The sequence below is a fragment of the Equus quagga genome, chromosome 13 (genome assembly GCF_021613505.1).
Source record: "Equus quagga isolate Etosha38 chromosome 13, UCLA_HA_Equagga_1.0, whole genome shotgun sequence".
Lineage (NCBI taxonomy): Eukaryota > Metazoa > Chordata > Mammalia > Perissodactyla > Equidae > Equus > Equus quagga.
In genome coordinates, this window is record NC_060279.1 from 3,540,349 (window position 1) to 3,565,209 (window position 24,861).

Here is a 24,861-nt window from a genome sequence, read left to right on the forward strand (position 1 = left end):
TCCCTGTGAGACGGGCTCCCTCAGGTCAGGTCCCTCCCTGTGAGACGAAGCTGTGTGCGTCTGTGTCTGCATGTGCCTGACAGTCGTTGAGAAAGGCCTGTCGCTGTTCCAGGTGCCGGCCCTATTCGATGAGGTGGCCATATATTTCTCCGATGAGGAGTGGGAAGTTTTGACGGAGCAACAAAAGGCCCTGTACCGGGAAGTCATGAGGATGAATTACGAAACTGTGCTGTCCCTGGGTAAAGCTTTGTTTTCTTCTGTCTCCTAGAAGCCTTGAGCCCAGAGAACTGTATCCATGTCTCTCTTCACTGGTGTGTCCAACATCCCTCTCTCCTGAACTTGGACTCTGTCCCCTCGATGCCTGTGCCCACTGGATTTCCTGTTTTTGATTTAGGCAGGATATAAATATTGTGTCCTTCTACTCAGCGACTTGTGCCAGCTCTCAGAACCGTCCTCATTCAACCCAGGCATTTATATCAGAAAAAATAAGACATAACCTAAGAAGTGTCCCCACAGGTCTGGGCCTGTGCCTCCTATGTTCCTTAGGAGGGAAGGCAGGCCTCATTGTCACCCTCTCAGCCTCTGAAGCTCAGGGACATGCCCCAAAGAGTCCCTGCTCCCCGCCCGGCCCTGATGTCCGTATTGTTAGACTGTAACCGTGCGGAGGGACTTCCCAGTTTGCTCACACAGGCACCAGAGTACTCATCAGACCAGGGGCTGCGTTCACGCACTTCCCTGCTAAACGCGGGTCTTTGTTGTTGCTCGTCGTTAGCAGAGAGCCATAAATCCCCTTGGACGGACCTATCGCCCATCGTATTTTTTCTTTAGGTATCCCGAGCCCTCTTCCCCGTCTTTCATAAATCTCCATATTGAGAAGACTGGGGCGAGAGGAGTGTTCCTTAAGTATTATAAAGTACTTCTTTTGGCGGTGCTCCAAGACGTCACATAGCTGTTACCTGTTTTATCTCCTGTAAACAGAATTCCCGTTCCCTAAGCCAGACATGATCACGCGCTTGGAAGGGGAGGAGTCTCAGAATCCTGACGAATGGCAGCTCCAAGGAGGAAGCTTTGCAGGTACTACGATCACACCAATCCACCCTCCATCCAATCGGAGCATTCTGAAGCCGGATAAGGTTTCCATATACATTCTGTGGGGTATTGAAGAGTAAGATGGGGTTACGATGCAGGAAGATTATGGGCTTTGGAGTTTCAAATTCTCCTTTCCAGTGCTGTGTAACTTTAGGCAACTTTATTCACCTCTCCAAGCCTCCCTTTCTTCCTCTGTCAGCTGGGGGGTAATAAGTCTCCGTGTGCAACCTTGTATGTGGATGAAGCAAATTGAAGCTTCTGTGGCATTTGGTCCAGCGCACATCCTAACTGAGGCCACCTCAGTAGCGCACCACACACCTCTGAAAACTAAGGAAAATAGTGTGAGAAAGCACACGTTCCTGTCCTGCCTTCCTGTCCTTTCATCTTGGATAGAAAAAGCAATCACAGCTGTAGTACACATTTGAGCAAAAATGTCTAGGGAGCATGTGGTCCTTTAAGAAGAAACCTAGTCAGGAGGGTGGCAGTTGCAGAAATACAGCTTCCGAACAGCCAGATTGGTTTTATTTGCCTTCTCTCTTTAGGTGAGAGTTTAAAATGCTGTATTTTGTTGATTCTGAGATGCATTTTCCCCCCACCACTTTAACATCTCTGAAATGGAGAATGCCTCTTAAAAATGATGGCATGTCATAGTTTAATTAGTGGCATTTTTTTCTCAGCGGCACATAATGGTGCATCTTGCAACTGACGGCACCTTAGTTTTGGTGAGAAATGGTCATTTCCTCTAACCATCTGGGATTTCTGTGAGCACCTTCTCGATATAAACATACAGTGAGACGCAGTTCTGGCATTGGTGTGCCAGAACCAGTTTTCTGCCTTATAGACTTAACTTTGTGAAGTGTGATTTTGCTATAGATTTTCTTGGTCTAAGGGGTGTGATTCAGCCGATGATGCATCCAAGTTCTGGAATATTACTCGGTAGTATGGGCTATATTTGGCTTCTCATCCACAGAAAGATTATTTTGACTTACACATGGCCCACAAAATTATTATGCGATCCAGCTTGGCCCCTGTGTTCGGTTCCCAGCTCTGCCACTTTCTTGCTCAGCTTCCTTGATGCTTTACTTAACTTCTTTGGCCTCATCTGCAGAGGAGGAGTAATGCACACAGTCACTGTGACAGGTAGATGTGTCACCCGTGGGAACTTGCAGCGGGTAAGGACTTAGGATATGTTAGCTGTTATTAAAATGACTACTTTTGGTGAACCTCAGATTAAGGTATTCTTGACTTTTCAACCAAAAAAAATCAGGGAATAAGCCAGAAATCATTTTCCTTACTGGCATTATCTTTGCCCTTCCCCGTTTGTCTCCCAGAAAATGAAGACTCTGACGTGAAGCCTCCGGACTGGGCAGGCCCGCTGAGTACCACCTCCCCGTTTGCTCAGCCTCAGCACCTTGATGGCTTTGGCCTCCGTCTGCCTCGGGACATCGCAGAGCTGCCCGAGTGGAGTGAGGGGTACCCCTTCTACATGGCCATGGGCTTCCCGGGGTATGACCTCTCAGCGGATGATATCGCTGGGAAGTTTCAGTTCAGCCGGGGCATGCGCCGCAGTTACGATGCGGGCTTCAAGCTGATGGTGGTGGAATATGCCGAGAGCACCAATAACTGCCAGGCTGCCAAGCAGTTTGGAGTGCTGGAAAAAAACGTTCGAGACTGGCGCAAAGTGAAGCCGCAGCTCCAGAATGCCCACGCCATGCGGCGGGCATTCCGAGGCCCCAAGAATGGGCGATTTGCTCTGGTGGACCAGCGTGTGGCTGAGTATGTCAGATACATGCAGGCCAAAGGGGACCCTATCACCAGGGAGGCGATGCAACTGAAAGCTCTCGAAATCGCCCAGGAGATGAACATTCCAGAGAAAGGCTTCAAGGCGAGCTTGGGTTGGTGTCGGAGAATGATGCGAAGGTATGACTTGTCCCTGAGGCATAAAGTGCCCGTGCCCCAGCAACTGCCTGAAGACCTGACTGAGAAGCTCGTCACCTACCAGCGCAGTGTGCTGGCTCTGCGCAGGGCGCATGACTATGAGGTGGCTCAGATGGGAAACGCAGACGAGACGCCCATTTGTTTAGAGGTGCCGTCAAGGGTGACTGTTGACAACCAGGGTGAGAAGCCTGTCTTGGTCAAGACGCCAGGCAGGGAGAAACTGAAAATCACAGCAATGCTTGGGGTCTTGGCTGATGGCAGGAAGTTACCTCCATACATCATTTTGAGGGGCACATACATCCCCCCCGGGAAGTTCCCCAGTGGGATGGAAATCCGCTGCCACCGGTATGGATGGATGACTGAGGACTTGATGCAGGACTGGTTAGAAGTGGTGTGGAGACGAAGGACTGGCGCCATGCCCAAGCAGCGGGGGATGCTGATTTTGAATGGCTTCCGGGGCCACGCCACTGATTCCGTCAAGAGCTCCATGGAGAGCATGAACACCGACATGGTCATCATCCCAGGGGGCCTGACCTCGCAGCTTCAGGTGCTGGATGTGGTGGTCTACAAACCGCTGAATGACAGCGTGCGGGCCCAGTACTCCAACTGGCTTCTGGCGGGGAACCTGGCGCTGAGCCCAACCGGGAATGCCAAGAAGCCACCCCTTGGTCTCTTCCTGGAGTGGGTCATGGTCGCGTGGAACAGCATCTCCAGTGAATCCATTGTCCAGGGGTTCAAGAAGTGCCACATCTCCAGCAACTTGGAAGACGAAGATGATGTCCTGTGGGAAATTGAGAGCGAGCTGCCGGGAGGAGGGGAACCACCCAAAGAATGTGACACTGAGAGCATGACAGAGAGCAACTGAAGGGAGAGCACAGGTAAGCAGGCAGGCGCCAGGACTCGTGCTTCACTAAGGGACGTGTTTGTGTTCCACAGACGCTTTGCTCTTGCCGTTATTGTCCTCTATTTCCGAGAACTCTTCGAGCCTGCAGCGCAGTGCTGTAGAGAACCGGCCGTCGGCACTTTCTCCTTTATATGAGACTTTTGTTGCTTGGCTTACTCTGGGTATTTTGCTCTGCAGCCTGGGCCCAGCAGCCCTGCTATCATACATAAAAGGAACAAGGGGTCAGCTGCCAGAACATTCATCTGGGAGCTGTAGTGCTGAAACAGATTACCTGAGCCTGGAGGAGCATAGTCAGACATTGCTGAGTTAACAACATTTGGTCTGAAAAGCCAACTTCTCCCTTTCCCTTATGAATCGTCTGAACGTCTGGGGCCAGTGTGTGCACCTGGTCCCCCTGGGGACCTGTGCTCACTTCCGCTGGCCTGGAGGGCCCCAAGTGCCCTCTTGGCCTCCGGCCTCAATCCTGGGGTCTGCAGTAGCCCACTGGGAAATACAAGTAATAGCTTACGCTTGCTTTTCCCTAGGATTTCAAGTGTTTTAAAATATCATCTTATTCTCATAATGACCTTCACGTGGAGTCAGCAGTTACGATAATCTTCTTGTAGTCCTCAGATGTCTGAAGAGACATATTTTTTAATTGAATCCACCAAAAAAAGAAAATAAAACGGGGTGCATATCTAGTATTACAGTGAATCAAGTCTGAGGGCCAAGGACGATAGGCCTGGAATTTTCAGAGTTGAGTAGAGAAGGGACACAGCTTTAAAAGGAAGTGGGGAGTGGGGGGACTAAGAAACACCACCAGTGGCTTGAGTCTGCACCCCCACACGCACACCTTGAGGGAGAACGGCCATGTACAGCAGGGAACATACAGAGGGAACAAACAGCTCACTTTGCCTTCGTCCTTGTTTCCCTGTCTGTCAGTTAGCTTGTTCCTTCAGACACAGTGTTTTAACGTACAGAGGACTTTCCTTCTCTTACAGAGGCCCTGAAACCATCTGACATTTTTTTCTTTCTTTTAAAGTGTAGTTAGGTATTTCCATCCCGGTTGCTTTTTTCCTCCGGGTGAAGTGCTAAAAAAAATCTTCTGTCGCGCCCCCGCAGGCTGTGTACGTTGAGGAGTGACTTACGTCTCCTTCCCCGCCCCGAATCAGTGTGCTCATGTCACTGAACCCGCTGTCATTCTGGGGTCCCTAGAAGTACAGCGGAGCCGGGAAGTTCTTACTATTACATTCAAAACCACCCGAAGTGCTTTTTTTCCTCTCGTGTCCCGTCCTGTTTTGCCCCATGAATCCAGCCTCCCTTTTCTGCTGACCACTGTACTGCCTCCGTTGGATCAGACTCTGAACTATAGCTGTTTTTATCCTTTTCTCATTGTACCTTTTTTTTCCCCTCTTTGTTACATAACAGTTTTGTGCATTTTTAATTTTCTAAGCTATTTGCTACTCAAAGAACTGGATCAAAAACAGCCAGAAGACGAAAGGGAAAATAACGAAGCTAGGCTGCCGCTCTGAGCCTAGGCACTTATGTCTGACGTCAGCCGTGAGCTTTTGCTCATCTCGACTGCCAGTTGTCTGGGCAGCTGCCTTTTTCTAATGGAGGCGGTGACAGAAGTAGATAGGGGTTCTCAGTGAGTGGAGTTTAGGAGACATATGGGCATGAGACTACCTCTTCTCATCTACTTGAAAATCTAATGATATAATTATGTTTGTTAAAATTATACGATGTCTAAAATCCAAGGGGTAATTTACACTTTGGGTTCTCTCTGTTTTCCAGCAAATGGAACTTTGTTTGAGACAGTTGGGGAGGAAAATCCTCAAGAAGATTCCTCGAAATGTGGATGTACAGGGAACAGCAGGAAGAGGCCATGGGGCTCCGACAGCCCAAGTCTGGATCGCAGCCTGTGTTCCCATCCCGGGACCAGGACGCAGCCCAACCCCGCCCCGCATCCATGAGGTGTCAGAAAAGTCTAGGACTCTTAATTTCATCAGACATGTTTAGGAAAGAAACTGCTTCTGCCCCATTTCTTGTCTTGTTTTAGAGATTACTCCACGTGCCCATTGGAAGAAACCTGTAAATAGGAACGAACAAAGGTGTTTCCTGGAGAAGAGACCATTTGTTCTGCACCAACAGGAGACTCATTATGTGGGTCCAACTCCACTGGCATCCTTTCTGTGCAGAAAACCTCAAGTAAATGTTTTCTTCTGCCTTTAAAAATGCTTCCAAGGGTAGAACCTGTCCCCACAGGTCATGACTGCAGAGAAGGCTTTGTCAAAATGTGTAATTTATGCACACCTGCTCCTTGCACATTTCCTCTTTTGGAACAGTGAGACACTAATGATAACCAAGTTCAGACACACTGGCCGGGTGCCGGCAGATGGCTTTTCTATAGACAAACTAGGTTAGTGTGGAAGATACAGGTTAAAATAAACTATGCTGTTTTATTTATCTTCCCAATCTGGTTGGCAGCTAGACTTTTTTAGGGTCTCATTTAATGGCCCTATTTTTCATTATTATTATATTTAATGATAGGGCAGCATTTAAGACACAAACTCTTCTGTTTCTCAGGCTGCCTGCAGGAGATGTCACCGTAAATTATCTGCTGTCTACATGGTACAAGGCTCATTGACTCATCTGAAACTTGTTTTGTTAATTTCTTTAATATTTCTATCACAAGGGTGGTGAGAGGGCCTGGGCTTTTAGCTGCAGCTTTTCAAGACTCCTAATCTCCTCCTGCCCTACAGGAATGGGTGGGAGTCTTTGAATTTTTACACTATAGTAATTTGCATTCCCACATAAGTCGAGTGTTACAAAAACATTCCTTCAAAGTTATTTGTGCTACAAAAAATATGCCAGAACCACATAGACAAAGCCATTGCTAGAAATGTCATTCCAATGTCAACTCTGGATAACAGGCTACCATAACCACTTTTCCTTCCTATAGACTCAGCTCATTTGTCTATTATACTGTTCTTGGCATCTTGAAACACCTATTGCTACTCAGGTACTCATTTTCCTATTTATTAGTGACTCACCTTTCTCATTTTTTTAAACCAGTTTTCTTCCAAGAGGGGAAATCTCAATTTCTGGTATCTGAATAACTTTCAATGTATCAGTTGTTTTCCCATTTGCTTTTACCTGTACTGTATTCCTTGTCATCTCAAATGGCATCTATACCTAGCTACTTGCCATTCCAGAAGTTTCCTTTCCTTCCAGTTCCACTTAATTTATCCTCCACTGTCCTGGTTCCTGGCTCTTTCCTCTTTATGCCCTATTTTACTTACTTTGGGAGCTTAAAGGATTCTATAAGACCTTGTTTTGGGTTCCTGCATTGGAGCCATGGTTACGTTGCAGAGAAGAATAGAAAATGGGTTCAACTCCTGTTTCCTTTCCCCAACGCCTCCTCGAGTCTCATCATCCGCTGATAGGTGATGCCTTACAGGTTGCATAGCACTGGAACTTTCCTAGAGTAATGGTTCTACTGTCAGGGTTTTTCTGGGCTCGTTCTTCCACTGACTTAATTATGATCTATGCCTAACAGAGCCCCAGTACAACTATTTTGCAGAATGGCTATTACCCTAGAATTACTGTAGCACATATTGAGATATAGTTGTACTCCCCAGTAGGTAGGAACTGACCCCAACAATAAACTTTGATAATAAAGACGATTGGCTATAGTGGTTTTATTTACCTGTTAACAATGTGAAAAGTCACATTGCAAACTATCATTTACACTTAATTTTCCCTTCAGTTTGGTACCAATGTATTAACACCCTTGAATCAAAAAAGTGTCTGTTCGTGGGATGGCAGTGTAAGTAATGTTGGTGTCCTTGAAGACAAAGGCAAGAAAAATGATGTGTAGTTTTAAACTGGCTTTTAAAAGGGTGCGGGGAGACCTGGCATCAACACCTTTCTTCTCAATCCGTCACGTTTTGGATGCTCTTAAGTATGGTACATTACCAAAATATCATGAAGGAACTCCATAAAGGGATATTCATTTTCACAGTGGTGACATGCTAGCAAGTCGACGAACAGAACACTTGGTATCCTGTTTTCATAAATTTCCTTAAACTGAAAGCATGATGAACCTCTATGCCCTTTTCATGGTACGCTTTTGGTAAAAGTCCTGACAATGGACCACGTCCATAGAGTCAGTTAAATAAGTAGTAGTCTACTTTCCGAGAATAATCCAGACAACATTTTTCCTTTTCCAAGCCGTCAGAATTAAATGCTGAACCAGTCTGTTGGCCACAGCATCTAAGTCTGACCCCTAAAACCAAGCTTCCTTACCCTAATTCTACATCTTGGTACAAGTCAAAGACATGATGGCACACAGGCATTTAGCTACAGAAACAGGGTAAGCATTTAGAAAATCATGGTGATATCCCTCGAGAAGCATCCCCATGACTTCAGGCACTGGGGAGAAGCGTTTGAGGAACCCTGTGCTTGATCGATCACAGCCACGGGTGATACAGGAGGCAAGCATGTGAGCCAGCGCGCGGGGTGCCTGGTATAAAGTAAGGTGGGTCTTACACCTGGTCTTGCACCATATACCTGCAGCTAAAAGACAATTACTGAAATTCCTATAGGAAGCTTTATTCTAAGTCTGAAAGTATTTGGTTTCTAACAGCTTTTTTCTTCATTGAGATGGCTGTTTTTCTAAATAATGCTTGACAGTAAGCATTATGATTTCACTCAGGATCCCACAGTTGGCAACGGTGCTAGATTTGGAGCCAGACTTCAGAAGGGCAGAGGTGTTCAAATCTCTTTCAAGGGCTCTCTTGGAAAATCCTCCTAAGGATCACTCTACTGTCCTGCCCTGCCCTCAACCCCATCTCTCCAACTTTACAAAATGATTCTTGAAAACCAGCATGGAAAGCAGATCTTAGTTTAGAGTGTAGGCCCAAAACATGAGGCAAAGGGAGTCCTCTGGTGTCCTGTGGTCCCACCAGAGTAGGTGATTGTGGGGATCCAGGCCAGGTCCCAGAGAGGAGTTTTCCTGTGTGGACTTCTGTGGAACCTGCTGTTGCAAAGGGCAGCAGGGCACAGATGAGGCTCCTGGCTGCCTTGCCATCTGTGGAACGCAGGAAATGTAACACGTACTTAGCACCAAGGCCCAGACAGATGGATAGTCCAAAACAACCACTACATTCAGTTAAGATAGTGCTTCAAATTCTCCCCAACCCTAAAAATTGTTGAATATTATCTCATCTAAAACTCTAAAGGGCTTTTCAGACTTGTGCCAAGAACTGAAACTAAGCTGTTTATTCTCTCTTTTTGGTCTTAATCTACACATCACAAATCTCATCTAGTACATTCTTTTGGGAAGTCTCTGCTAAGATAAAGCAGGGCTTTTCACAGTTCTGTAGAAGGCGGTATCCTTAGAGGTTTACTTCAATAAACAAGCTGTTTTGTCCCAAAAGGTTTATTTATCACATTTAAAGTACAAAATCAAATACACAGATCCAGATATTAGACCACATGTACATATCTATACATATATTATTTAGACCTACACAAACCCATCTGTACATTCTAACAGATCCACGAACATGATCTCTTGAGTAAAAAGCAACATCTCTAAAAAACCAAACTCGGTTATTAGTAACACTGTCAAATGTAAATTATTTTCACTTCATCATTTGAAAGGATAGAAACATGATATTTCATGGGAATAGGGGAATTACCAAGTATAGATCCAATATTTTTACATGGACTTCATAAAACATATTCTATAGGAGTAATTAATAAATGAACCTGCCAAAGTCTTCAGATGTAGTAACTCTATCAAAGAAGCTTGAGTTATGAGAAGACATAAGGTTAATTAATCTCAATCCAAGAAGGTTGTTTGTTTTGATTTGGGTTCCTAATGCACACAAAGGACTTCATTTTGTCTAATAGCACAGCATCTCTAAGTCATATTTTCTATGGAGTTGTACTGACTTTTTAGAGAGCTACCTGTATTGGTTAAAAATTAAACTGGTTACTAAAGGAGCTATCTAATTTCTAACACTGTAGGTTTATTTCAACCAAAATTCAAGAGCACAGCTCTTGAGGAGAAAGGCAGAAATTTTAGACTTGCCAGATACAGAATATGTGAAGTCACTGAACACACAGATGTCCTGCTGATCATGGGGACTACGTTATAATAGCTTCTTTGTTCTAGGATGTCATCTCCCTCACACGCAGACCATGGGACACTAAGCCTCAGATGCCTGAACATCTCCATTCCAGGCACAGAATCCCATCAGTGCCAACTCCCGTAACTGGAAACACACACACACACACAAACACACACACAGATTATTAAATTCGGACTGATATGAATGGCTTCACAGTAGCCACACAATACATACTCAGTGTCACGTTTCCATAGGAAAGGTCCTATTCACACTGCACACTTCAGTCTTGAAATGTGGACCCAAAGAACATTCGATTCTCAATAATCACTGAATTTGCAGAGGGTCTCACCCCTCAAATCCTAATTCAGCAGAGCAAAAGCCCCTCCTTGGCTGCCAAGCGCTGGCGGTGGACCTTGTCTTGCTGCAGCTCCTCGTGGTTTGGGTGCCAGAGTTTCATGATGACCCTCTCAATGTTGAGAGCATACACAGTGTGTGTAGGAATGACTTCCCTGTGGACCTGGGATTACAAAATTAGCAAGTCTCCAATTAGACTTCAGTATACTTATTTTCCCAACATATAAAATAAAAGTAAGGTTTATATCAACAAAACACTCACACAAAAGACACACAAACCTATAAACTTTAAGCCAGAACCTAATGGATCCCAAACCAGATAACAAGAAGACAAGGAAATAATAAGGTTCTGAAATAGGAATAAGGCAACAAGGGGATTTTTCCTTTTCTTTCTTTCATTGGGGAGGTGGGGGATGGGGGAGGTAAATTAGGAAGGATTCCTGCGCCCAGGATTTGAAAAATGAGGCTAGTACTAATGGTTTTAATAACAAACAATAAAACTGAAAAAAAAAAAAAAAAACAGGAAGTGGGAAAGCTACTGAGTATGTCTGCAGAACTAAAGACACTTTGAACCGATCCATAAATCTAGGTAAACTTCGAGGAGCCAAGAGTTACCTGCAAAGCTTCAAAAAGGTCGTACATGTTCACTGGAGGCAAAGATGCAGGCAGCGTGTCCCCAGAGCAGGCTAGCAGGAGTGCGGCCTGCTGCTCAGCATCGTCAGGGGGCGGGTGAGACGCTGGATTCTGACCAGCACAGGGAGCAGAAAAGGCTGGAGGGCTGAAAACAAAGTATTTTAGAAATAGTCCCAGTAACTAAGACGAAAAGTGAAAACTAGAACAGAAATGGGTTGCTAGAACAAATCTTATTAAAAATAATATGAATTAAAAACCCAGTTATTTTTTAGCTAGTATATACATGAATAGTCTATAATTTTAATTTTTAAAGGCACCCGTTTGTCAGGCTGGAAAGAAAATATAAGAGTAACATTTACCTTCCTCCCTCCACAACGTTAAAATATTTACTAAGCTCAGGATACTGAGCCAAAATTGTTTCCTGCCCTTAAAGAGCTTATAGTTGGGGGAAAAAATAGACTTTAACGGAAAATGAAACTGAAAACAACTGACTTCAAGAGGAAAGTAAACGGTACTGGAGACAAGAGGATCAAAAATAACATGCAAGTGGGGCTGGCCCTGTGGCCGAGTGGTTAAGTTCGCGCGCTTCGCTGCAGGCGGCCCAGTGTTTCGGTGGTTCGAATCCTGGGCGCGGACATGGCACTGCTCATCAAGCCATGCTGAGGCGTCGTCCCACATGCCACAACTAGAAGGACGCACAACGAAGAATATACAACTATGTACTGGGGGACTTTGGGGAGAAAAAGGAAAAAAAATAAAATCTTAAAAAAAATAAATAAATAACAAGCAAGAAAAGAAGATACAGTACAAAAGAAGCAACAGGCAAAAATGGAGGGTGGAGAAAATTAATCCAGATCTTGCCAATTTAGCAAAACGGGACCCCACACAATGTCAGCTGGGAAGTCAGGCAACCATGTATGACAACACAGTAGGAGACAACCTGTGTGACTGAAGAACAAGGGGGAGGGCAAATGACAGCCAGGAGGCGGCTTGCAGGAAGCACACTGGGGCAGGAGCTGGGTTTCGGCTCAGACAAAGGCAGCCCTGTTCTGAGAAACATGCAGCCGACAGGGAGGCCATCCTCCTCCCAGGGACAGGCCCAGCAGGCCTGGGCGGCTCGGGAGGCCTGGCAGGGTCAAAGACACTGCTCCCAGCACTCACCCACTACAAGGAGCCACCTTTTTTGGTTTGTTTCTCTAGAGAGGAATGACTTACAAAGAAGAACAAGTAATCCCACATAGATATGCCTGAATGAGACTGAGAAAGTAAATCTGCACATATGGCAATCTAAATAGAGAACCCAATTTAAGACGGTGCTCTTCAAGATGGGCCTTCGGAGCCGAGTCAAGGTCTTCAGAGCCATGAAAAAGGCCCTGGGACAGCTCCTCCATGTGGCCTCAACACTCTGCTCTGTCCAACTCTCTTCCCAGTGTCCCCAACCTCCACCTTGCACCATCACCACTCCTGCCAGCCTTCCCACCACACTTTTCTCTCTGAACCTGCATCGCCCTATCATCTCTTTACCTCTCTTCTCCCTAACTAACCAGATGACCAGACACACCAAGTCCAGCACTCACTCACTCCAGCTACCACGAGGAAGATTACATTATTGTTTTTTCCTTTCCCAAAGGCTTAAAATTTGGACTAAGTTTTTTTGAGGGGGAGGGAGAGAGGGAGGTGGAGGGGTGAAAACAGACAACACATGGGTGAAGGTATCCAGGTCATCTCATGAAGGGGTGACTCAGGACATTAGGGATGCTGCGAGCCCAGAGATTGGAGCTGAGAGACCAGATGTGCACAACAGGGTGACGCCCAGCACAGGCCACTATCTTGAGCTACAGCTATACAAAAGTCAGATGAGGACCTGGGAAACATCTACCACTCCTCCCCCACCATCAAGAAACCCAACCCTGACCCAACAATCTCAGGCCCGCTTCCACCTCCAGGCAACTGCTGTCCATCAGGACGCACTGCCCATCAGGACGCACTGCCCGAGGGAACTACTCTATTCCACCTCAGGACGCAGGGGGCACTCGTCAAACCACACACGGCAGCCACTTCCCGTCTGATAAGAAGTCCCAAAATAATCCATGAGTTACCATGCGAGGATGCAACTTCAGAAAATAAAACTCTGCTGCTCTCAAAGTTGCCTCAGACCTACAGAACGCCACACGCAGTTACTTAATAGCAGTCTACTACAGAAGAGTAGTGTAACAACTAGAAAGGATGGATATAAATCACAGGAATCTTCAGGTACCTTTCTATTAAGCTGTTGTAAGCTACTACGCTATTCTTCAGGTATGGCTGTGGGGTCACATTGCTACCAAAGGCATACTTAAAATGACCATCACGTAACCGATAGGCTTTCCTTCTTGACACAACTGATGTCAATATATCTTTAAGGTGATTCTGTAAAAACAAAAAAGAAAAGAAAAAATAGCATGAACTCCTCTTTAAAAGCAAATAATAAACCTTCCATTGACCAAAAAGTGTTTATTGGCATTTAGTGGATGGAGATGTGGGGCAGGCTAGCATGTGCTGGAACCAAAGGCATCTTTGCCAAAGACCCACAGAGCCACCCCACACAGCGGGTAGAGGACAAAGGGAAACGCACTATTTTTATTTATTTTATTTTATTTTATTTTATTTTATTTATTTATTTATTTATTTATTTATTTATTCTATTTATTCTATTTATTTATTTATTTATTTATTTATTTATTTATTTTATTCTATTTAAGATGGGCTTGCTCTACAGGGAATTTATTAAAGAAGTTTTTCTCTCTCTCAATTGGCTGCTTTCTCTCACAAATGATTTTCACATCGCTTTAAATAAAAGTACAAAAATAAATAAATCCTAAAACAGGCAAACTACCTTGAAACTTGGTTTAAAATGGGACAAAAAGTTTCCGGGTCTGGGCTTTATTGGTCATAGTGCCCAATCCTCTAAAGTCCTTGCATGAAAAGAACCCTGGCTCTCTCAAAAGGCCATGAAAACAGCAGATATGTAGTAAATAAACAAAAACTAGGTATTTAACATCTCTTGACCTTTATGAGAGCCAAGCACATCAGCGTGTGCTGGAGACGGTGAGGAGAGAGGCAGAATGGGTCCCAGCCCTGTACGGACGGGGCAGCCAGGACCAGGCCGAGCGGGGCTTCAGTTACACCACTCAGATCATCGCACAGCAGGACTGCAAGGCACAATTCATAACGTCCACACAGACTCCATCTCATGTTTGTAACTTCATGAGGCAGCTATTATAATCTTGAGGGACAGGCGAGGAAACGGCAGCCCAGAGAATTGAAAGCAATTACCCAACGTCACCTGACAGCACCTGTGCACTAAAGATCTCAATGTATATTTTTTTGTCAGATAACTAAATGAATAAAACGATGGATGAAAGAGTGTGCTGAGACAAGAATCCCACTGTTCAGACGCCCATTCTAACGCTCTTCAAATGCCGTACCACAACAAAACCATGTGATTTTAATGTCTAGGATTCTCAATCTCATTGTTTTCCTTAAAAACTGTTCCCCTGTTCACAAATTAAACATCAGATCAAGCAGAAGTGTTATGCCCTAAGTAACCTTTCGAAAAGCTTGGTCTGTTAGCTGAAGGTAACTATTTGGATTGTGATGTGTTTCTCCCACAGAGGAAAACTTCGACAATGACAATTCCGAGATCAGAGTGACACTTTGATTCTTTTCTTGCAGTACCAACTTTGAACAACACACACAAGCTCGTCATAGCCATTCTGTAAAACTTCTGCCACCAGCAAACCAACCTCCACAGCATAGACCACAGCCGAGACGGCCTCCTCGGTGACGTTGTCCAGCCCGTGCTCGTACGCCGTCACTATCATTCTCCCTTCCAGCTGGCCCCGGGTCGGAAGCATCATCGTGTGGGAACAAAGTTTCAAGTCATCGTCATCTTGAGGATCCTTTGCCACAAACTGCTGGGCTCCCGAGAGGGGATTTTGAGGCTGGAATCTATGCTATGGGTAAGAAAACTTTTCAAAATTACTCATTACAGTGCAAGTAATGAGACCCAAAAAAAGTAACCAATGTATTGGATTTGAGATGCCACAAATTAATGCCATCAAAACCCTATTACAGAGGTTAAAAAGAAAAGTAACTCAGGCACAAATACCAAAGATTCACCCCCATTACATGGTCATAATGAAGACATGAATTAAAGGGAATAATGGTAGTAGGCACAGCAGTTTATTCTATTCAATTAATACCTTGGCAATCACAGAAGATATAAAACTATTTTCAAATAAGCCAGAGCATTTTAAGTATACTTGTAAGTAAGCAGGTTCTGAAAGTATAAATATGTAATTAAAGCTTTAATTAAGCCCTAAAAAGCCTAGCTAACCAATCTAACAGATCTAATAACAAACAGTCCAAGATAATGCTATATAATTTAACTATTTGGTTACCATTATCTTCTACTTACATTCTCAACAGGGAATCTAAGACACAGTCATACTAATTATTTGAAAGAGTTTTTCTCAATCGTTTTCCACTCATAAAGCCTCAGCCTTCCTCTGGGAGATTCTGACAGCCCATTTATATGGTCCATCATCAGTGGGAGATAAGCCCCTGGTAGCTGTTGCTTAAGCCCAACATACAAGATTTTGTAGCAAATGTGGCTTGTCCCTATTTGAAGTTCATATTATAAAAGCAACACTCGTTTTTCCATTTTCCAAGTATAAGACTCTATTTTATATCAAACATGCCTTTTTAAACCAAGTATGCCTCTCTGGAAATACTGTTGCCCTCCAGATTGAGTATTATTAATATAAAACACAGAGCAAAGGTAGAAATAAATGTTTGTTGATGGTATTCAACAAAGCTATCAATACCCAGTCAAATCCAGAAAAGGGATACTTTGGGAAGCTTTGTTCTCTAGATGTGAACTGGAAAAAGCAAGTTATTCTAAAATGTTTACAAATTTTATAGCCAAATGCCTTCATAAACTCTCTGCTGATCCCCAGAAGGCTCAGGGCCTAGCTAGGCATCACCAGGACCCCGCCAGAGGCCTCCAGGCCTCCTGGGCCCTTGGAACAGAAGTCTGTTCAGTCTGAGAAACATTATTCATTCCAGAGAAATAGTCAAGAGGAGAAAGAACACAGGCACAGTTTCTGAATCACTGAAGAATCATTAGGTACTAACGATAACATTAATACGTATGCAGTAAGAAACCAGAACTAAAATTCAGACACCTGGACTCACAAGCTTTGAAACTCTCACCAACTTCAAGCACAGTGACATCTTGTTCCCCCCCAAATCATGACCCATTTTTTTCAACTCCACTACCAACAATTTAATATTCATTTAATAACTAAAGCCAGTTCCATCACACCAGTACTTAAATCACTTGTTACCAATATCTACCGAAGAACAACCTACGTCAAATTTCTGACGAACAGAAGAAAGTTTTTTCTTTCCCTTCGGTTTCCCAGGTTTGGCTGCAGAACCCCCTGTCCAGGGCAGAGATCCAGCACCCTCTATGAGAAAGAAAAATAATAATCATGAGAGAAAATAATGACAACTGATAACTGCTAAGTTTGTTCTCATTTTGGTCTAAAAATGTATGAAATGTTCAAGTAACGAAAATAGACAATAAATGCTTAAATTCAGACTTTCTACTTCTCTAAACAAAACTATAAATTCTCTCAAATCACATGAGTGACAGACAAGATGAGATCTCAACAAATTTCAAGGATGGGCAAAAAAGGTGCTGCCTTACAAAGCAGACACATGGAAGGCGTAACCTGGCCAGGCAAGGCTGGTAACTGAGGTGGAAGCGGGTCAACCTGCCTGTTAGAAATCCACAAGGAATCTGGATTTAGAGATGAAACCAGGAGGGATCAGTAAAGCAAAAAACAAGCTTAATGGAAGGTCTATATTCAAAAGTCATCCACACAAACCTGGTTCTTCATCCCCAGGACTGAGCTCAGCAAAAACAAAAATGCAAGGTGCCTTGTTCAAAAATTGAGAATTTCAAGACAACCACAGCAGAGCACTAAACCCAGTGGGGGGCCCTCCTGAGTCCTTGGGCCACGAAGCCAGCTCTGCTCACTCCCATACACGGGGGAGGGTGGAGAGAGACTGGAGGACTCTCAACTAGTGAAACAGAACAAAATTTCTGGGATTTACTAAGGTAGCCGGCCCCCTAGCGCACAGCTCTCTGCAAGCCAGCACTTGAGGAATCCCAGTCATTAGGGCTGGCCTCCTGACAGCTCACTATAAAGCAAATCTCCAGGCGATTCAGAGCTTCATTCTTAAATGCGATCATCAGACATTTGACAATAATCTGTAAAATGACAAAAATACCAAGCTAAACAAACAAAAAATAGACGTCCTAGAGATAAAGAATTCAGGCAACACAAAGGACTTCGAAAAATTTTTAACTGGCATCCTCAGAGAAGTCTGAGAAGATGTATACCCATAAAAGAGAAAGAGGCGGCCATAAATTGCTTAAAGAATGCACTGGACAAAAAGGCTGAAAGATAAACTCACAAAACACAGGGCAATGAGACGATGAGACAGATGTCTAAAACCAGTCAACCCAAAAGGAGAATTAAGTATACTATGAGGGAAGCTCTGGAGGTCCCACCAGAAGAGCAAAAAACAAAGTAGTTGTCTTGGAGAACATGTCTGGGGTAGGAGGAAGCCCTTCTTATAAGACCTTCTGTACTCTTTTTTTAATCATGAACATATACGGTTTAGTATTAAAGAAAAAAATCAAAGTAATACAAGCTCATTACAGCACACTTGAAAAAAATAACCCCCCACAACTTAAGATAGAAAAAGAAATCACCCATCCTCCTGGCCGAAGCATTTCCATTGTGATGTTTTTGGAAGGATGAATTTTTAAAGCTTTGGAAAAAAATACTCCAACTTCCTCAGTTTAAAAAAACTGCTTGGGGGACCAGCCCCATGGCCGAGTGGTTAAGTTCGTGTGCTCTGCTTCAGGGGCCCAGGGTTTCACCGGTCCGGATCCTGGGTGTGGACATGGCACCTCTCATCAGGCCACGCTGAGGCAGCATCCCACATAGCAGAGCCAGAGGGACCTACAACTATGTACTGGGGGGCTTTGAGGAAAAGAAGGAAAAAAAAAAGAAGGTTGGGAAGAGATGGTAGCTCAGGTGCCAATCGTGGAAAAAAAAAAAAAGAACTGTTTGGGAAGTCATGGCCCTCTTCTGTCACTTTAAGTGTCTTTGGCGCACCCACATCTCACTTGATAAGGTCAGCCAATCTTAGATGACGTCCCAAAGAAACCTATGCCTGACAAATGGAACTGGCGTCAGGTGACACCTGTCGTGTGGCCCCATCCTCGGGGTGAGGAAGCCAAGCGCAGTGAGGACTGACAACGAGGACAGCTTTCCGGCAGCAGCTGATGTCTGCTAGGATTCAACACGTCCACCCGCCAGTTCCACAGGGCCTCCGGGTAGTTTTTCTTTTCTTTTGTTTTCTTTTCTCTGAAGTTTGTTTCCTAATCTATAAAAAGAGGCTAATAATACCTACCCTGAAGAGTAGCTGTGAGGATTAAAGATATGCAGGTAAAGTGCCTAGCGCATTGCAGTTACTCAATAAACAATATTATTAAGATCATCTTTCCTGCCTAGCTTAGAAAAATAGAAAACAAATCACCCACAATTACTATGAGGGCAAAGAACTATATTTCTACATTTTACTTTTAAAAGAAATCACCTCTTTGTTGCCAGCAAGTATTAATTTCATTATGAGGAAATATATTTAGGGTGTTTGATGGAGAAATAACCTCTCAAATTCCAAATCTTTCTTCATTTACTTTAAAATAATCAGTAACACCCATTCAAGAATATCAAAGGGTTTATTTAATTAAAATCAGCCACCTACACTTACTAATACTGCTTCCTTTTGTTTGGCATTTTTTTATTTTTAAAAGTACTTGTTCAGATATTCTCGATCTGCTTTTTATAACCCGACAGGTAGATATTAATGCTTCTATTTTATACATGTGAAAGCTAAGAACATGCAATAATTAACCACACTATCTAAGCTGGTTGCAAAACCTAAACCTGAACCCAAGCGTCTTGACGCCTATCAACCAGAGTTTTGATTTCTGGTCATTCCACTTACCTTTGTGTGTGTGGCACTTTAGAACAGATCTACCTAAAAAGTAAGATCTGGTCCTCACAATGGTGGCTTTTCCAATCCCACTACATTTCACACAATGAAGTAGATTATCTTTAGGACTGACTGCCTGAAGTGCCCTTCTATCTAAATTAGCAGAGCATCAGAGCTCTGACACGGTGTGAGACGGTGCGGTGAGGGGCCTGCAGAGGGTAAGGGAGGCAACCGTTCTCCAGCACCTGGCTCCAGAAGCATGGCTCTGTTCACTCCTCTTTACACCAACAACTGTTATGAGCGCGGAGGAGTGGCGCTCTGGGAGATCCTGTCTGACTTCTTCATCACACAACAGAGGTTGGCAGAGAGGGATGATACAAAATACCAGCCATTTCTCTCTGTGTGTGAGGAAGACTGGCCCTGAGGTCACATCTGTTGCCAATCTTCCTCTTTTTGCTTGAGGAAGATTGTCATTTCTAGATACACATGGGCTTCTAAAGGACCATCAGAATCACTACAGGCCTTTTAAAGACAAAAAAATTCAATTTAATCTACAGCAGAAAGTACTGACAAATCCAAGTTTTTCACAAGAGCTCAGGATAAGTTTTATCATGAGGCAAATTTTTAATGTATTTATTTTTGACTAACTGATTAAAATAAGATGGTTGAAAGAGGTTACTTGTGCCACTTAAACTCCAATAAATTAGGGGCAGAGGCATCGGTGTTTCTGACACCCTTGTAGGTGGCAGCGGCAGATGCAGCTTCCCGCCCTCCCACCACCGCCAGTCTCCAAGGCCCTCTCTCCAACCCTCCAGCGCCTCCGCCTCACTTCAGAAGGCAGTGAGAGCACCAACTCTCCATGCGCCATGGCCCCCTCTCCCCCCACCCACCGCAGCCTCTCCGCACCCGCAGCCCGGGCACTGCCCGCAGCTGCTGCTTCCCAGAGGCCACCTGCTTCCTCACTTCCCACGGACTCCCCTGACCCACGTCCAGCTGCAGGGGAGTAAGGCCCAAAGGTCAGCGCAAGGAGAGGGACATCACCCGCCTTACAAGGTTCTATAAAGAACTCTACCGACACAACAGTGCCCCATGGCCTTGCTGACCGCGTCCCTGCAAGTATTTCCAACCCCTTACCTGGTGTAGACACCAAAATCTGACAACGCGTGAGGATGGCCAGGAGGAAGTCATTGTGAGAATGGACTGAAAAAGGGAAGGTTGTCACATGTCAAATACAAAATACAACAAAAGGAAACCATTATTTTAGTCTAGCTTTTAAGGATTTTGGATATTCCCCTACTCTGCCATTGTTTACACTTAATTTTAAATATTCACATTATTAAAATGACCTTACACACCACTAAAACCAAAATTTTATTTTTTTAAGTGGAAAAGATTCTAACTCATTGCAAATGCAGGAAAACTTCAGAACAGTGAAACAACTCCCCAGATAACTGTTTTACCATTATCCTGCGTGAGAAGTCTATGAGCTTCCAGGTCGAACTCCTCTTTGCTGATCTTCTGCTTGAACCACAGCTTGAGGTTAGCCCAGTATCTGCAGAGGGAGAAGCAGTATTCAGATCCACAGGTCCTGCTTCTTCCCCGCAGTCACCTCACGGGCTCCAACTCCCGGGGAAGGACATTTTGCATTCCCTGGTGTTAGGGGCTGAACCGTGTCCCCTCCAAAAGTCATCTGGTGAAGCCCTAACCCCAGCACCTTAGAATGTGACTATATTTGGAGACAGGGCCTTTAACGGGGTAAATTAAGTTAAAATGGAGTGGTTAGGGTGGGCCCTAGGCCAGTGTGACTGGTACCCTTACAAGAAGAGATGAGGACACACAGAGGGAGGGAGAGACACCCCAGACAACGGGCACCTGCAGTCCAGGGGGAGAGACCGGCAGCTCCATGTCAGACTGCCACCTCCCGACTGTGGGAAAGTCAACTTCTGCCGTTCAGGCCACCCAGTCTGTGGGGCTCCGTCACGGCAGCCCAGCAAACTGACACACCAACAGGAGGAAAAGGAAGCCAAGTCCTTCCTAAAAGGGACTGACAGGGAGTCACAGAATGGGATTCACCTCAGTGAGCCACGGCTGCCCCTTTCCTTCCTCAGGGTTGCCTTCCTAAAAGACCCCTCTCCGGAATCCCACATTTAAAGTTTATATTCTAAAAGTATTATTAACTACAGTTAATAATACTGTATTGCACATTTGAAAGCTGCTAAGCAAGTAGATCTCACAAGTTCTCATCACAAGAAAAATTTTTTAACTATGTGTGGTGACGGATGTTAACTAGACTTATTGTGTTGATTATTTTGCAATATATACAAATATTGAATCATTACATGTACACCTGAAATTAATATTTTATAGATCAATTATATCTCAATAAAAAAAGATGTATATTTTAAAATATGTATGTGTTTTATGGGTTGGGGAGTGGTCATTAATACTGATTCTGAGTGACCTCTTTCCTTTCAAATGACCTCAAGGTTTTTTTGGGGGTTTTTTTTGAGGAAGATTAGTCCTGAGCTAACATCTGCTGCCAATCCTCCTCTTTGTGCTGAGGAAGACTGGTCCTGAGCTAACATCCATGCCCATCTTCCTCTACTTTATATGTGGGATGCCTACCACAGCATGGCTTGCCACGTCTGCACTCGGATCCGAACCAGCAAACCCTGGGCACTTGCACACTTAACCACTGCGCCACCGGGCCGGCCCCTCAAGTTTTAATCTAACTGGCTGAAGTAATGGGTTTCTAAAACACCTCACCACAAAGAAAATACCTGTGGATATGAGAAATTTAGTGGTTTTTAAAGTGAACGCCAAACACTAATCATAAAAATTACTAGTTATTTGGTAGGGAAAAAAAGATTCAATCTTTTATACCTTAAGAACATTATTTGAAATAGGAATAAAATACATGATTTTTCACATCCACACCTCTTGTTTTGATGTCTAAGGCAGCTGCTCCTTGTTCACAGAACTAGATTAAAAATTACTCAGTACACATCCTACATCACTTTCAATTCCCGTTAGCTACTTTCTAGTGCTCATCTGAGTTCCTGACAGAATAAACACAGACATCCCTAAACGAGCTGGTTAGACGCTCTCACTGCCTGGTCGCACCAACGGCAGGGCTTCCCGCGCACACACGTTAGCTTCACGTCATCTTAGTATGCATCTCTGTATGGACAGGCTACATCTGTATGTAACTGCATGTGAAGCTGTGGGTTCACCTGCATTTGGTTTTCAGGAGAAAGCCTACAGCTTTAACGGTCTTCACGTCGCCCAAGACTCGCTTCACTCAACAGCAAAACATGTTTAGTTCTAGAGCTTGGCACCACTTTTCACCTGCTAGTCACACACTCATTAGTCAATAACGTCCCAACAGTGGACATGTAAATGCTCTTTTTTTTTTTAGGTGCAGGAATAATTCTGAACATTTATTAATCAAATAAAGCTCCACAGAAACCAAAGTCTTCTCCCTTCCCATTCTATCTAACAAAAGAGGAAAATAACATGAGAAGAAGCCCATTACTGAAAATCCCTGTGTCACCATCTTACAAGAAAGATGCAAATGCATCCACACTGGAGTGCGCGAACTTGTTCCAGAACCAAGACAAGGCTCCGCCAGGAAGCTCTGCCAGCCAGACGCTGTCTGTCTCCAGCGGCAAACCTTCCAGCCCAAAGAGCCAGCACCGGCCAGCAAGAGGCAGACAGCTTGCTCCCAACCCTGGCCCCTGTTAACTCGCTGCCCACCCATGGACAAATGAGCGTCGTCCTGACAACACCAAAAACAAAGCCAGTCAGCCTCTATGAAGGTGCGGATGACGGGTGACGAGCATAAATGGGTCAGACTAGGAAGCACTGGAGATACCTGGAGGAAAATAACATACAACCGAGTATCAAAAGATTAAGCACCTATTTGAACGTGACACTCTACTGGGTACTATACCAAGTGAGCGAGCTAGCAAAGCCCATGTCTTTCTAGAAGCTGATGTGGGCACACAGCCTGAGAGAAAGGACATTCAGACCACTGGATAAAAAGAAAACAACTCACATCGGAGTTCCTTATACACGGTACATGTTTTACCTGCCACCAAGGACAACGTTTGAACGGTTAGCTTGTACAAAGCAAAGCACCCTTGCAGGAAATATGAGAAACTACTGCACAGCAGTACTACGGGCTGTTCAACCAACAGGCACCTTGTAAGGAGCAGAAGGGGAAAAAGACAAGGAGGGATTGGGAAAACACCGAGCGACACTGGACCCCGAACTGCCCTGGCACAAGGCGGCTCTGGGCTGTGCTGTCAGCGGAGATTCAGGCCACAGGTGCCCCCACCCTAGCCTCACCATCTGTATTCCAGCACAGCCCACAGCCAGCCTCGCGCATTGAAGACCAAATCTGGCAACCCCGAAACCCGTGTGAGGAGTGTGGGGCCACGGAGGTCACCACCACAGATAGACACTCAATTATACACACAAGCCAGGTCCTTTCGAGTGACCGCAGTATGCAAACATTCACTTTCAAATAACGCTCAGCATCGCAGATCCTACTGAGTGAAAAGGCTATTGCGCTTCGAAAACACATAAACTTCGCCGCCAGTATTACAAAAGTCACAAGCTATAGGAATCAACGCAGGTGAAAGCTGTCAATTTTACCTACAAAATAATTAAGAATTTTTAATTAAATAAGCAAAGAAACAGACTGACAGTAAACGTGATCAAAACATAACTTTCGGTAGAACATTTTATCTCTGGGCGCCAAGAAATGTTTATAAAGAAATAATTACACCAAAATAGTAGATCAGGTTAGATTCTAACTCCAGCGTGTGCAGAAGTGTGAATCACGTTCATAGTATGAACGCTCAGGGAGCGCACGCCGCTTTGCGCTCCTCCACGCGGGCCGCGGGGGTCGCACAGGAAGCGCACCCCGCGCCAGGACGAGAGCAGACCGCCAAGCCCGCCCCCCAAGTTTCCCAGCGAGGACAGCTCCCGGCCTCGCGCGGGGCGTCCCGGTGCACCGCTTCGGTCGAGTCGCAGCCAAGCGCCGGGGCCGCCTCGGGAGGGGGAGCTGGGGACGGCGGGCACCCGAGCGCGCGCGCCGGCGGGGACACGGAGGCCGCCCGGCAGCGACGGCACAGGCGCCACGACGTTCAACGTTTGCAACTCGCGTCCTGCAGCTGCGGAAAATAAACTGTAATAACATTAACGTGGTGAAACCTGCAGCCCCGTCCCGGCCTCTCGGACGTTTCCTCCCACGACCTGGCCTCGGCCCCGGCCGCACGACCGACTTCCCACTCGGCCCGCCAGCAGCCGCCCCGCCTGCGCCCCCGCTCGCGCTCCTCGCCCGGCAAACGGGCACGACCGCGCCCCCACGTCTCTCTCCGGGGATCAGAGCGCTGAAGGGCGCTCAACACGCGTCCGCCACCGCGACCACCCTGCTCCCGCGGCGGCGGCGGCGCCCACGCTCATTTTACCGGGGGCCGTCTGCCTTCCGAAACGGCCCTCACCGCGCCCACCGACAGTGCCCACACGGCCCCCCGAGCCCAAATGCCTCCGCCTCCGGGAAGCCCTCCGGCCTCCGGGCGCGGGCCGGGGTCTCCCGGCCCCCCGCGGGCCTCTCGCGTCCCGCGCGCCCCGCCGGCGCCGCCCCGCTCAACAGGCCCGCGGGCGTGAGGCGCGCTTCTCCCGCCCGCGCGGGGC

General features: G+C 45.5%; 3 protein-coding genes across 3 annotated transcripts in view; 2 read left to right on the plus strand and 1 right to left on the minus strand.

The window, feature by feature from the left end:
• POGK (pogo transposable element derived with KRAB domain) overlaps positions 1-7,596 on the plus strand; it is a 14,654-nt gene extending 7,058 nt beyond the window's left edge. The window contains exons 3-6 of the mRNA XM_046682548.1: positions 113-239; positions 979-1,074; positions 2,421-3,905; positions 5,705-7,596. Coding sequence (XP_046538504.1) covers positions 113-239; positions 979-1,074; positions 2,421-3,892 — 1,695 coding nt within the window. The 3' untranslated portion in view covers positions 3,893-3,905; positions 5,705-7,596. The remainder of the gene's footprint in view (positions 1-112; positions 240-978; positions 1,075-2,420; positions 3,906-5,704) is intronic.
• A 1,747-nt stretch (positions 7,597-9,343) lies between these two features.
• Positions 9,344-21,218, minus strand: TADA1 (transcriptional adaptor 1; the record flags this gene model as incomplete). Its single annotated transcript, XM_046680549.1, has 8 exons — positions 9,344-10,567; positions 11,020-11,182; positions 13,295-13,446; positions 14,823-15,032; positions 16,453-16,550; positions 20,293-20,358; positions 20,619-20,710; positions 21,031-21,218. Coding segments are annotated over 8 exons (1,122 nt in total), but the record flags the coding sequence as incomplete, so codon positions are not given.
• Positions 21,219-22,726: 1,508 nt separating this feature from the next.
• LOC124249543 (translation initiation factor IF-2-like) overlaps positions 22,727-24,861 on the plus strand; it is a 2,801-nt gene continuing 666 nt past the window's right edge. Inside the window, exons 1-2 of the mRNA XM_046680550.1 lie at positions 22,727-22,976; positions 24,028-24,830. Coding sequence (XP_046536506.1) covers positions 22,727-22,976; positions 24,028-24,830 — 1,053 coding nt within the window. The remainder of the gene's footprint in view (positions 22,977-24,027; positions 24,831-24,861) is intronic.